This window comes from Mastacembelus armatus, chromosome 3 (genome assembly GCF_900324485.2).
Source record: "Mastacembelus armatus chromosome 3, fMasArm1.2, whole genome shotgun sequence".
Classification (NCBI taxonomy): domain Eukaryota; kingdom Metazoa; phylum Chordata; class Actinopteri; order Synbranchiformes; family Mastacembelidae; genus Mastacembelus; species Mastacembelus armatus.
In genome coordinates this window covers 12868366-12880981 of record NC_046635.1, presented here as the reverse complement: position 1 = coordinate 12880981, position 12616 = coordinate 12868366, and the positions used below count along the sequence as shown (strand labels likewise).

At 43.6% G+C, this 12616-nt stretch overlaps 1 protein-coding gene across 3 annotated transcripts in view; it reads left to right on the top strand.

Moving 5' to 3' along the window:
• Window positions 1–12616, top strand: part of gse1b (Gse1 coiled-coil protein b) — a 169838-nt gene that overhangs the window by 135297 nt on the left and 21925 nt on the right. For 2 of the 3 annotated variants that reach the window (XM_026320521.2, XM_026320522.2), the window contains exon 3: window positions 8983–9180. In XM_026320521.2, coding sequence (XP_026176306.1) covers window positions 8983–9180 — 198 coding nt within the window. Of the gene's footprint in view, window positions 1–6709; window positions 6997–8982; window positions 9181–12616 lie in introns of those variants that run through there. The other variant, XM_026320523.2, reaches the window with a different exon arrangement.

The following is a 12616-nucleotide window of genomic DNA, read 5'->3' as shown; positions in this document are numbered from 1 at the left end:
AGGGTATCCATTTTGGGCACTGTTCTTCTTTTTATTTCTGTTTATATCTCAGTTTCTCATCTTCCATATGTGTCATCTCTTATCTCAGTTTCACATCAACCATATGCGTTTCCCCTTTGAGCTGCCGCCGACTGACAAAATGTGCCATAATTCAGTCGATAGATAAATTAAACACACAGGAAGGTCGTATTCCAAAAAAAACTTTTGCATGGTTTTCACAGCTATAATAAAAATCTCTGAAAAGTCCTAAACCCAAAGGTATTTTGTTTACTATGACATGTTACAAAGGGAAGCAGCAAATTACCTCATTTGAGAATGTCCCCTATTTTCCAGATAAATATTGATGGAATAATCAATTGATCATCTAATCCTTTTAGCTCTACCTTAAGTTGTGGTCATGTGGAATCTGTGTTAATTGTTTATCTTTTAAATTAACTCTTGATTCATAGATATTTCCTGTGTAGAAAGTCATAGCGATTTGTGCTTTTGAAAGAATGGCTTATTCACTTGTCAATACAGAGCATTCATCGTATGCCTGACATTAAAGGGCTGCATAAATTTCGCAAATTTTCAGAAACACACAGAAGTCATTAAAATAATCTGGTTTGACCCTTTAAAAATGTTGCAGAATCATACAGTACTTGAAAGGACATCATGGATCTCAGTTCTGTGGCCAGCACTACTCACTGAAATATGCAGCCATGGTGACAGTGGGTTCTCTCCTGCTCACCTACAGGATCAGGCCATGCAACTTCCACACATTGAGACATGCACACACAGACATGTACTAGCAGGAACACACACAAATTATACCAATTACAAGATTACAACAGGGCAACTCTCAGCAACTGGACCCTGCAACGGAAAGTGGAGTGTGTGTTTGCATGTGTGTACAGTGTAGTCGCTTGGGAGTCAGGGCCCGTGCAAAGCACTTGGAGTGCTAATTAGGCAACCACAACCCAGCAGAGTACATCACAGAGAGGAGGAGAGAATAGAGGCGAGAGAGAGGTTGAACAGAGGAGGCAGTGATGAATATATGCAGGGGAGCCAGCAAAATTCATGCATGTCTCCTGAGGAGGCTTGTGGAGGGAGAGAGGAAGTTGAAAGATGATAATATGAAATGAAATATGTTACATGTAGTGACATCCCTAGGCACTGGAAACTTTACAGAACAGAACAATACAATTTGTCTGGATCTGCAGGACATGGCATGCAGGGTTTCTGTGTATGTGTATGTGGATGCCATTTGTGTGGCTAAAGCTGCACATTGGAGCATCGCAGGTGCAGAAACCATGATAAGCTCCATGGCAAGCCCTCTTTTTGCTTTTGTTGTGTTTTGAGTGCATGTGAGATCTGCAACATCTGTCACATTCCTCTACCTTGCTGGGAAGAGCCTCACAACCACGTTTTCCTGTCTCTATCAGTAGCAGGTGAAGTTGATTCAAAGAAAGTGTGTTGATGCTGATGGTGATAATGGTGATGAGACAGAGCTGACTTCTGCCTCCTCTCTTGGTCGCACAGCTGGACCAGGAATGAATCTGGCTCTCACATCAGGGGAGTAGCACGAGGATACAGAGGGCACAGCCATACAGACAACAGCTTGACTCCTGGGGCATGGACCACAAAGAGTCAGAGACACAGACAGAAGGCTCTTATGTGTGTTTGTATGACTCTGCGTATGTGTGTGTGTGTGTGACTGTGCATGTGTGTGTTCACACTCTCTAAGCAGCATTGTGAAGCGTAACCAGACTGTTCTGTCATACGCCCACGCTAGTGTCTGAGAACACTACCACACACTCCCCAGATGATATGCACGCACGCACATACACACAAGAACACACAGCAATTCCTACCACAGTCGCTATGTAATTAACAGACATTGGAAATGGCAATGTTGGGGTGGGTGAGTTGGGTGCAGGGAGAAAAGGAGAGGAGTGAAAATCATCTCAGCTCGTGTCTATCCTCAAGACACACGCTGTGTCTCTGTGTCTGTGTGCGTTGGAGAATAAAAGAGAGGAAAGGTGAAGAGAGGGAGAGATGCCGGCTGGTCTTTTGAAACCTCTGTGTTTTTGTTGCATGCTGCTGGCAGGCAGGCAGGTTGGGGGGGGGGGCAAAACCAAGCGAGAGGAAGAGAAGTAGGAGGTGAGGGATGAATAATAAGGTGTGCACACTTGTGCACGCCATATCTTTTAAAGCCAGACAAGGTAAAAGGTAGGAAGACTGCTCTCTTTGCTCTTTGCACAGAGGTGTGTGTGTGTGTGTGTGTGTGTGTGTGTGTGTGTGTGTGTGTGTGTGTGTGTGTGTGCGTGTGCGTGTGCGTGTGCGTGTGTGTGCGTGCATGCGTTCGTTCGTTCGTCCGTTCAAGAGAGTGAAAGCAAAGCCAGGTCAGAGGGAGATGTACTCTGTTCTCTGCTGTAGCTCCATAATGGAGGCCTGCTGTATAATGACAGCTCAGACATGGGTAATATTCACTCTCTCTCTCTTTTGGCTTCTCTCCCTCACTCCCTCGCTCTCTGCACCCCCACCACTCTTCTTCCAGTCTCTTTGTCTCCCTTTCCTTTTCTAGTTCCTTTTCTTCTTTTCTGCGTCCTTTGATTCTGCATCTCTGCAGCCATAGTGCCACTGTCTCAGGATTTCTCTAATATTAGTGTTTTGTCTTTGGTATGGAGTAAAAAAGATGGCACTTGTGCACTCAGATATGCGTTCTTGCAGGTGTGCATGCCTGTTCAAACACACACACACACACATGCGCACGCGCATTGGTTCTATAGTGCCTGAGGGTAAATTGCTCTGACATCTCATCTCCGAAGTCAAACAAACCTGGAACTACCAGAGCAGGTTTATCCTGCTGTGCTCCTGTGTGTTTGTGTATGTGTGTGTTTGTGTGTGTATCAGGACTGAGATAATACATCTCTTTTCAGTTTATGTGTTCCTGTATATGAACACAAACTTGGGCTTGTGAGGTTGAGTTCCTGCTCTACCGTTCAGCCTTCGTGAGCTACCTCTTTTTGGAATACGTGCCTGTCCAGCCTGAAGAGCATCTTTTTTTGTTTTTTTTAATCATAACTTCAAAAGCTGCTTCTGAGTACAGTAACTGTGTGCTATTTTTAGACAGTATATCACATCAAGTGTTGAAGGGCAGATTCTGCTTTCATACAGTCAGTTATGGAACGTCTCTTTTTAAGTCAGCTGTAGGTTGAAATATATGACAGTGTGGCTGTGGTAGAAGCTGTTATGCCCATATTACATCCTGTTTTGTTAAAGTGGTTTCATCCATATTGCTGGTTTACTGTTATTTTAAACACCCTCATTTTTCATTTCCATCTGTCTTTGGTTAGAGGTCTTCATGCTGAACTTCCTCCTCCTATTCTTGTGAGCAGATTTTCAGCCAGGTTAAAAACTCACTCAGCCATTAATAATGACATGTACTCATCAAGCTGAGTCAAACTCCCTGTGGTATAAGGGGTTGCTTACTTACTATAAACTATTTCAACAGGGTGGCTGGTTGAACCTGTCCTCTGGCTGATTCCTGCATTTTTGAATACCATGACCAACTGTGATCAGAGGTCATGTTCTGATTAATCAGGGGGTTTCCACTTAGCTACGAAAACATGGCTTGGTGAAAGATTCTGCTTATCTTAACGTATTGAAATGTTTGTGGCTGGTTAACTGCAATTAACATCCCACCTGCAACTATTATCTACTGTTTATATTGTATCTATTGTTCAGTTCACTATGGTTACATGTCGTTTACTTTTTTCCCTGTAGTTTTGAAAACTGGTCTGCTGACCACAAAGCACTGAAAGATATCTATATCCCATCATGTGGACCAGCTTTAGTTATCTCTTGTTTTATAGTCCTAAAAACAAAGATGGCTTAAACTTCTTTTAACTCCCCTACCAGAAAAGCCTTTCTTACCCTATTTGGGTGAGGCAATGTTTTGTATTAGCTGTTACAGTATAGCCAGGAAAAATTTATCAGGAAATGGCGAGGGTGCTATTTGTTAGAGAAACGTAAGAACAGGAATGTAGGAGTGGAACAAAACACCAAACCATCAGAGCTATAAAAGTGTTAAAAGATTAGCACAGCAAGACTTTCAGAAGCTGTGCTTCAGCCGCCTGCCTGATCACACATGTTGAGCCTACCTTTTTATTGTGATTACATTCCTATTACTCAACTGAGGCTGGACACTGAGTGGATAAAGTTAGTTGTGGGCATTGCATTTCCAGCCCATGCTGTGTTGGATTTGGCCAGGCCAGCTTGGTGGCTGAATCAGATAAATGGGCCAGCAGCACTGCACTGCTAGTTTTAACAAGCTGATAGGCAAATCCTTTCCTGGTTAAAGATTAACCACTCACTAGAGCTGCCACTGCATTATCTCCCCACTGGCCAGGGCATACAGGAGCCAAGAGGATTTACTTTGTGTGTGTGAGCGTGTGTTAGTGTGTGTGACTGAGAGAGAGACAGGGAGAAATCTGCATTCCAACTAGCAAAAGGGTGGAACTGTGTGTGTGTGTGTGTGTGTGTGTGTGTGTGTGTGTGGTTGACTAGGTGATCGGCTTTACTCCCAGCGGGGTGTTAAAACTGTGTGTTTACTGTATGCCATTTAGCAGTCAATCTGCTATGTGTGTGTCTGAGTGTGTATGGGCGGGATCGTGTTTGTGTGTGGTTTGTTGTAATCTACATTCCTTTTCAGGGCTTTGTTTTGTTTTCCCTTAGGGTGTAACGGCATTCAAAGGGTTAATTGCATCAGGAAGCCTGGTGTGTAACAGACTCCTTAACCCTTGGGTTCTTAGCAAAATGTTAAACTTTTGCTACAGTGCCAAAAGACCTAATTAACTCAGACCTTTGCAGTTAGGTTCTTTCTAGTGGATGCAGCCTTTGTTGTTTTCATAATCCATAGCAATATCATTTCAAGTCTATTTTTCTTTTGTTTATCACTGGATTAAAGGACTATGGCATATGCTGTTTTATTAACGGCGCACTCCCTTTGATTAACAGGGTGACAATGCCATCTGCTGGATGTTTGAAGAATGTAAGACCAGAACCTGTCTAAAACGCTGCCCATGCGTGTTGTAACTGTGATTTTAAGAGGTGGAGGGAGGCTCACTTATCTGGAAATTCATAAAACATTACTCATCCTATTTATCATTACTTACTCTGAAAAGAGCCTTGACGTTTGGGGCTTGAGTTTTTCCATTTGACAAATAAAATGGAAATAGAAAGTAAAAAACAAAACACAAAATCACACAACTCCTTGTACACCCACCTAACCTTAATATTGTCACAGATTTTAATTTAAGCCTAGTGTGTATGCATTAATCACCAGTGCCTTCAAGTAGTAAGTCTTTGACCATGCTGTTGTTAATACAAGGGCATAATGGAAATGTGCCACTCTTCTCCTGCTGATTGTAGATGTTAGTATAGGGTCTTGTGATTCCTCAAAAACTACACATCACATTTTGTATTTTTTTGGCCTTCCTTGCTTACATTGGACACAAGACAGTGCAGGAATGTTGATAAAGGCAGCCTCAAACTAGGGAAGCTGGTCAGACCCTTGGTCACCAGGATGCCCCCTGAGCTACACTTCTTCTGCTGCTGAGTACCAGCAGAGGCAGACTGAACAGACATAATTTGTGGTAAGGTTTTGCCAACCCCTTGTGGTACAACCCCCCCCTTTGTGGTCCCATGTTTTTGTTACTTCATACAACTTAAACATGCAGAAAGCAAAGAGACACTCTCCTCTAAAACCTAGCAGGCTGACCTGAAGGGTAGAGGGGAGAGAGTGGGTACTGTGTTTTCTCAGAGGTGTCAGACTGTGGCCTGAGAAACAGAAAGAAGCTTTGTTGAGAGACGGCTTTTATCACAATGCTGGCCACCACTTAGCTTTAGCCCAAGCATTATTCCTCTTTCTGTCATTGCTCTTGCTCGCATGAAAAATACCAAGTGACGGAAGGAGGAAGTGACTAAAGAAACGACTCATTCACACCCCGGCTATGACAGCAGGATGGACAGAGGGGAAGTCAAACCCACACCATTGCCCTTTTCCTGAGCCCTCCACCCCCGACTACTATTACGCATTAGCCTCCTCCACCCTGATAACAACTCTGTAATTGAAGTGCATGTATTTGCATGCAGACTGTGTGTGTATCTGTAAAAGTTTTTGTGTGACTTCCTTGTTTGTGTGAAACTGTTTGGTTGATTCAGAGTGAATGAATTTCTTTTATTGTTTTTATGCTAATAAAGCAGGTTGAATTAAAAATAGGCAGATATTCTAACACAAAAGGTTTTCTCTTCTGCACTGTTCAATTCGACACAGGCCGGGACATGTCCCCTTTCTCTCTTTCTTTTTCTTTCTTTTTTGTCTCTCTGTCTCAAGAAGGGAAGGGCATCTCACATATTTAATTTACTCCATTCCCTCTAAATCCATCTGTACATGCACACATAAATACACACTGCCCATCGCTCCCCAGCGGTGGGGTCAAATGTGCTGACCGGCTGAGCACCCACCCCTCCTCCTCCTCAGCTCCTCTCCTCTCCCCTCCCCCTCCTCCAGCTCGCCTTGGCAGGGCATGCATGCCTGTGTCTGTTATCTGCAAATGGCTGAGGAATTATAGGTTGAAAGGGGGTGGGGGGTGTGGGTGGGGAGGGGGTCATGTGACATCGTGGCAGCTGCTAGGCTAAGAATTTCTGTTTTCTCACTTAGAGCGACAGAGCTAGAGCAAGGTGGGGAGAGATAGGCAGCGTGTGTGGTGTGCTGCTTTGTTAGATAAGCTCTAAACGGTCTTTGTGAGCGGCTGCGCAAGAGACAAGAAGGCAATCGGGTGGTGGGAGAGAGAGGGTCAATGTGCGAGAGGAGGTAGATAGATGGAGAGCGAGAGTATGCAGAGAAGGAAGATGGTGTGTGTCCTGTCGATGTTCGCTGGTGTGTGCTGGGCTGGTCTCAACATGAAGATGCAGCCATGGGGGATCCAGGCGGCTCCACTCCTTTGTGCAGTAAGGAGCTTCAGCCATGCTTTTAATCTATGAAGGGGGGTCATGAACCACTGCCAGACCTCCGGATGTGTGCCTCTCTGTGTATTTGACAGGCTGTGTGCATCTCTGTCTCTTCTTTCAATGTTTCACTCTGTATTGGGGTTTTATGTGTGTGACTGATACAAGACTTAAATACAGTACTACTGTATTATGTTAGCTGGTGCTAAAAGTTCCTTTTGTATTTCTTCCACTCCCGTCTCTCTGATTTTTTTCTGATCTTCCCTAGAGGAGTAGGAAAGAGCAGTACTCTGTTTTGACAAAGTTGCATTACTCGACTGGGGGTTTGGAGTGTCTCCTTTGCTTGTTTCCTAGTCTCTCCTAGTGATGTTATGTGTGTTGCTCAGACTGAGCTCATTGTTTATTCCATTATTAATTGTGTGCTGGGTTCAATTGGAGTGCACTGGGTAAGTGGGAGGTTAAAGACAGGACAACGCACTCTCTCATGCCTGACTTGCCACTGTGTCCACTCAAATGCACACACAGGTCTGCCTTTGCTCTCTTTTCACAGGAAACACAATCTATTTATAGCCCTTTCAGCCTCTGGGGTAAACCCAGATATAACTCTTACTTATCTAATTGTGCTATTGATATACTGGTAGTAAGCTGCGTTCATTTCAGTGAGTATGTCTTTGTCTGAGATGTTGCTGTGTCAGCTGCATATTGATTTAGATGTTGATTTAAGGAGGATTTCGGAACAATCTCTAGCATGTGTATTTTGAGTTGGTGTGTGTGTGTAATGTCTAATACCTCTACCACACAGAAACAACACTACTGTGAACTTACACTGTCCTCTGAGCCACCGTTAATTAGCCTCTGTGTGTGTGTGTGTGTGTGTGTGTGTGTGTGTGTGTGTGTGTGTGGCCTGAGCACGCAGGGCTGTCTCATGCCGTTCTGGCACGTAGAGATTCCACTGACTGAGGAGCTGTCAACACAGTGTCACCTTTCAACACGCATGCACACAGGAAGGAAAGAGACAACAGTCTTAGCCCTACTCACCAACCTCCATATAAATCTGGTGTTGCAAAGAAATATGATACAAAAAGTACTATTTTTTGGGCTGTTGTGTGAGGATTTTTCTTTTTACTTTTAACATTTTTTTCAGCTGAAAGTTTATGAAATCTTAACTCATCCAAACTCCCAAATGTCAAGCTGGCATTTTATTTTCAAAGTTTGTTTAGTTTTACACAGTCGGTGTAATTCTCTTCATTCCTGATCAGAGAAGGGTCACAGTGACAGTTCCCTGGTATAAGTGGGGAAACTTGTTCTTAAGTTATAGTTGTGTGAGGTAGACAAAGCATTTGCAGCAGTTTAACAGGGAACACTGGATGGTAACATATAGCACAGCACATTACCATCAAGAAATAAAATCACTCCCAACCCAGTGTTTGAGCATACTCAGTAGAGTTACGATCTAAACTTTGTGACCATGGACCACAGGCAGACGCACAGCCAGACTGGACCTCTTTAGGCAAGGGAAGGGTGACCTGCCCTCCTAACCTCTGACCCTAACCTGTACAACCAAAGCCCCTCTGCCCTTCACACCACCAATCCCTATCCACCCCAGCTGTCAATACACACTTCCCTGACTGTCTCTGTGTTCAAGGAAACGGCAGTGTACATTTATTTGTCTGCACTTGTCTCTACATACGTCTTTCAGTATAGAGTCAGCTGGCAGTTTATTAGGTGCAGCAAACTACAAGAGCAGTGCTGAATTATAAACTAAATTGCTTCTGTTATGTACTCTAGCCTCATCCATAAAATTAGGGTGGACAAATTATTAGAAACGCCTCAGTATAACGCAATACAGTCTTACTGTAGCACAAACTACATACTCAAAAATGCTCATTGAGTTGAATCAGCAGCTTTCTAAAACAGTTGTTCTTTCATTTAAATACATTAGTAATTAATTATATGTTTACATTTTCCTCCTTTTTGATAATTTTCTAGGCATGAGCCATGAGCCAAAGTCACCATCCTTAGGAATGATCTCCACGGCGACCCGTACCACGGCGACAGTCAGCCCCCTCACCCCGTCGCCTCTCAATGGCTCCATCGTAGCCAATGGAAGCCCAGCTACCCAGTCAGCTCATTCTGGATTCGCTGCAGCTCTCCGTAAACTGGCAAAACAGGCTGAAGAACCTCGAGGTAAAGCCACACAGCCAAAACAACATGTGACTCAGGGACAAAAATTTTAAGTGTGCACTAAAACATTTTGATTTCAGCTCTGGTCTAAATCTGGTCTGAATTACAGTAACAATTGTGATTTCACTACAGAAAGAATGATAGCAACATTTGGCCTTGCCATTATACTGCTATGCAGACATGCATTGTAAAATGTGCCAAAAGTGAAGATGGAGTTTAAGTCATCTTTTGTTTTGTTTTAGTTGATGAAGAAAATAGTAACAATATTTTTTTTTTTAGTGTGAATGTATATCCAGACATATACAGGTTGTGCAAACATGCTTCTTGTTACATTTACTGTGCATATTTATTAGGTGATGGAATTAAGCACAATGGTTTGATCTTAATTTATGACTGCAAAATGTGTTTTTCAGAAAATAGTAGTGATAATTAGTGATAATATCAAAGAATGATACTACAGCCCCATGGTGTATCAAAACATATAAGCTAAATGTGTTATTACATCCAGCCCCACTGCCCCTCACCTAGAAACCTGCTGGATATGGTGTTATGTACCTCCTGTGAGGTGCATTTGTGGTTGTATATTTTCTGTTTTTGTATGTGGGGTTCACAGAGCCGGGTGTACACATTTTTTCCATTATGCGTATATGTGGCTGGTTGCAGAACTGTTAATAGCAGTGTAGAGATATCCACACAGGATTGAATTAGTGGTGTCCCTGGAGATGCAGGGATGGAGGAGCCCCTCTAGCTGACCCACTTAATGCGCTGTGTGCCAGTGCTCGCACACATAGCTGTGCTTATCAATGTCTGTATTATACTCATCAGTTACCTGTCATACATTCCTTCTTGTCAGTTTTTACACATGAAATATGTAGCAGTATCTCTCAGACCTCTATTATGTGGTTATATGAATATTAAATATGCATCAAGTGGTTGAATTACTGATCATTGAGTGATATCACCTTATGTCAGGAATTCTGAACAATTTCTTTAAGGCTGAAACATGTCTGGTGAAAGTCTTATGTAAATGTCTTTGTGTAGGTGCTCAGCGATTGGTTTGTGGGTTTCTGGTTTCTTTGTTTCCGGTGTGTTATAAATGCAAAGCTAGCCACCAATACGGATGTACATGCAAGTATTTCCCAATCCTATCTGCCCACTGTCTCTTAATTCCACATGCAAAAATGTACAAACAAACTTACAAAGTGAAATCTACACAGCAAGCACCTCAGGAAGATAGAAGTGTGGGTGCCTACAGTATGTATGTGTGTGTGCGTGTGCGTGCGTGCGTGTGAGTGTGTGTGCGTGTGTGCGTGTGTGCGTGGGCGCCAAAGAGGCCCAACTACTCAAAGGTGTCCACCCTTGCTCTGGCTCTTAAATCAGATAGTCTCCTCCTCCCTGGTTTCCCCAAACAACTTGTTCCCCAACCCACTCCATCTTGAGACTCAGAACTAAGCAAATGATTTATTGTTCACACAGAGTGAAAGAGACTGAAAGAGAGTGAACTGTGTATACCAGCCCTAAAATTTAGTTTAGTCCCATCTTTTCATTTTTTCACTTTTCATTGGAAATTTTCCATCTTGTGTTTCTTATCCTCCTTTTTGTCAGTTGCAGCTGGAGAACTTCTGTTTTTTTATTTGTCATTATACAGTGGGATGAGAGTAAGTGTGCACTGTTCTATTTGTCATATCCTACTGAAGCAGAGAGTTCCTTTCTGTATTTTTGTCATACAAACAAACACCAGATCCTGTCTGATAAAGCTCTAGCACCTTTTTATTAAAAACACAAAAAAGCCCTTAATATTTCTGAGGCCTGCTGACTGTGTCATCTGGCTGATACTTCAGTGAGTCAGCGTCAGGCATTAAGAGGCGACTGCCTGTTTTTGGAGCACTGGCTCCAGGGTGGGCAGAAAGGCATGAGGCCTCTGAAGCTGCAGTCACCTCTCTGTCTGCAGAGCCTGTATTTATAGGCAACACACACACACCCAAACACCCACACACATGCAAACTGTTGTCATTGCAACTGTGCAAGATTCATGATTTCTTAGCATGCTGCAGCTTGCTGTCCTTTCATTAGCTAGTTTGACTCAACCTCCTCTCTCTCTGTTAGCCTTTCTTGCCCTGTGGTTGATGCTTTGAGGTGAGTAGTGGAGTATATATGAGGTGCCATGACTCAGTGTTCTACGGCCTAAAGGAATTAGTTAGGTTTGAGTACTAGTATCACAGCCAACGGCTGCTGAACTGATTTAAGACCCTGAGCACGGCTGCTGTTTTTATACACACCCACACACACATACACACAGAGACACATACATCGTCACTTGTCTGTGGTGAGTGTAATGAATAGCTCTGTGTGCTGAGTGCGGCGCTGAAGAGGGGAGGTGATGGATAATGAGTATCAGAGCAGCATAAAAGACGCACTCTCATTCCATGTACACAGGATTACTCTCGCACCTAGGAAAAAACACAACACACACTAACTCAAAAAGGCAGGCCTGTTGATATCTGATTAATTAGGCAGATCTGGGTTTAATCCGCCTACACAGCTATAATTTCATAAGTACATTCATACCAACTGTAGTACACTGCCTGAAGAGACAATGATGAGAGGGAGGAGAAAGGTATACAAGATAGATTGGATGAACAGCCTAGAAAAAAGATATATTGAAAGTAATTAGTAGATTAGAGTGTGACTCTGTGTGTGAGAGTGACTGGAGGCCCCCCTTGTTTCTGGAAGCCCAGAGGATGCTGGGACAGCGGGACAGTGTGCCTCTGACCTCTCCATCTGGAGCCTGCCTGGAGCTCACACAGCCACACCGTGTGTGTGTGTGTGTGTGTGTGTGTGTGTGTGTGTGTGTGTGTGTGTGTGTGTGTGTGTGTGTGTGTGTGTGTGTGTGTGTGTGTGTGTTTCTTGAAGGCAAAACCCTTCAGGCTGTGGCTGTCCCTGAAACACTCACAAACAAGCTCATTTGCTCTCCCCTTCACTTCCTCTCCATGCATAGCAACCTTACACCTGCCATGACACTTCAGCATCAAAGCAGCATTTAAGCATTATATGTAGGTTGTACAGTCAGCAGAAGGCACAGAGGATTGCTCCTCTTATTTTCATCCGCCATCTTGTATCTTGGACTGTCTTCCTTTCCTTTGCTGGCAAAGCAACACACACACTGTTTGCTTCCCCCCTCCCCCCACACAGTGATGCAGATTACAGGCTTTGTGTTGTGTTGTCAGTGCATGGCCAAGCGTGTACCAGCAGGTGTGTGCGGTGTTTGTGTGCTTCAGTGGTTATTGTGTCCGTAAGTGTGTGTGCGTGTGTGCGTGTGTGTGTGTAAGAGTGCACATGTTGAAACTTGTGCTACTGTGTGCTGATGGGGTGGCATATGGATGCAGGGTTGGCTGGGCACTGCTATGCACACCAGGTGTGAAATGGACTGTTTAATTAA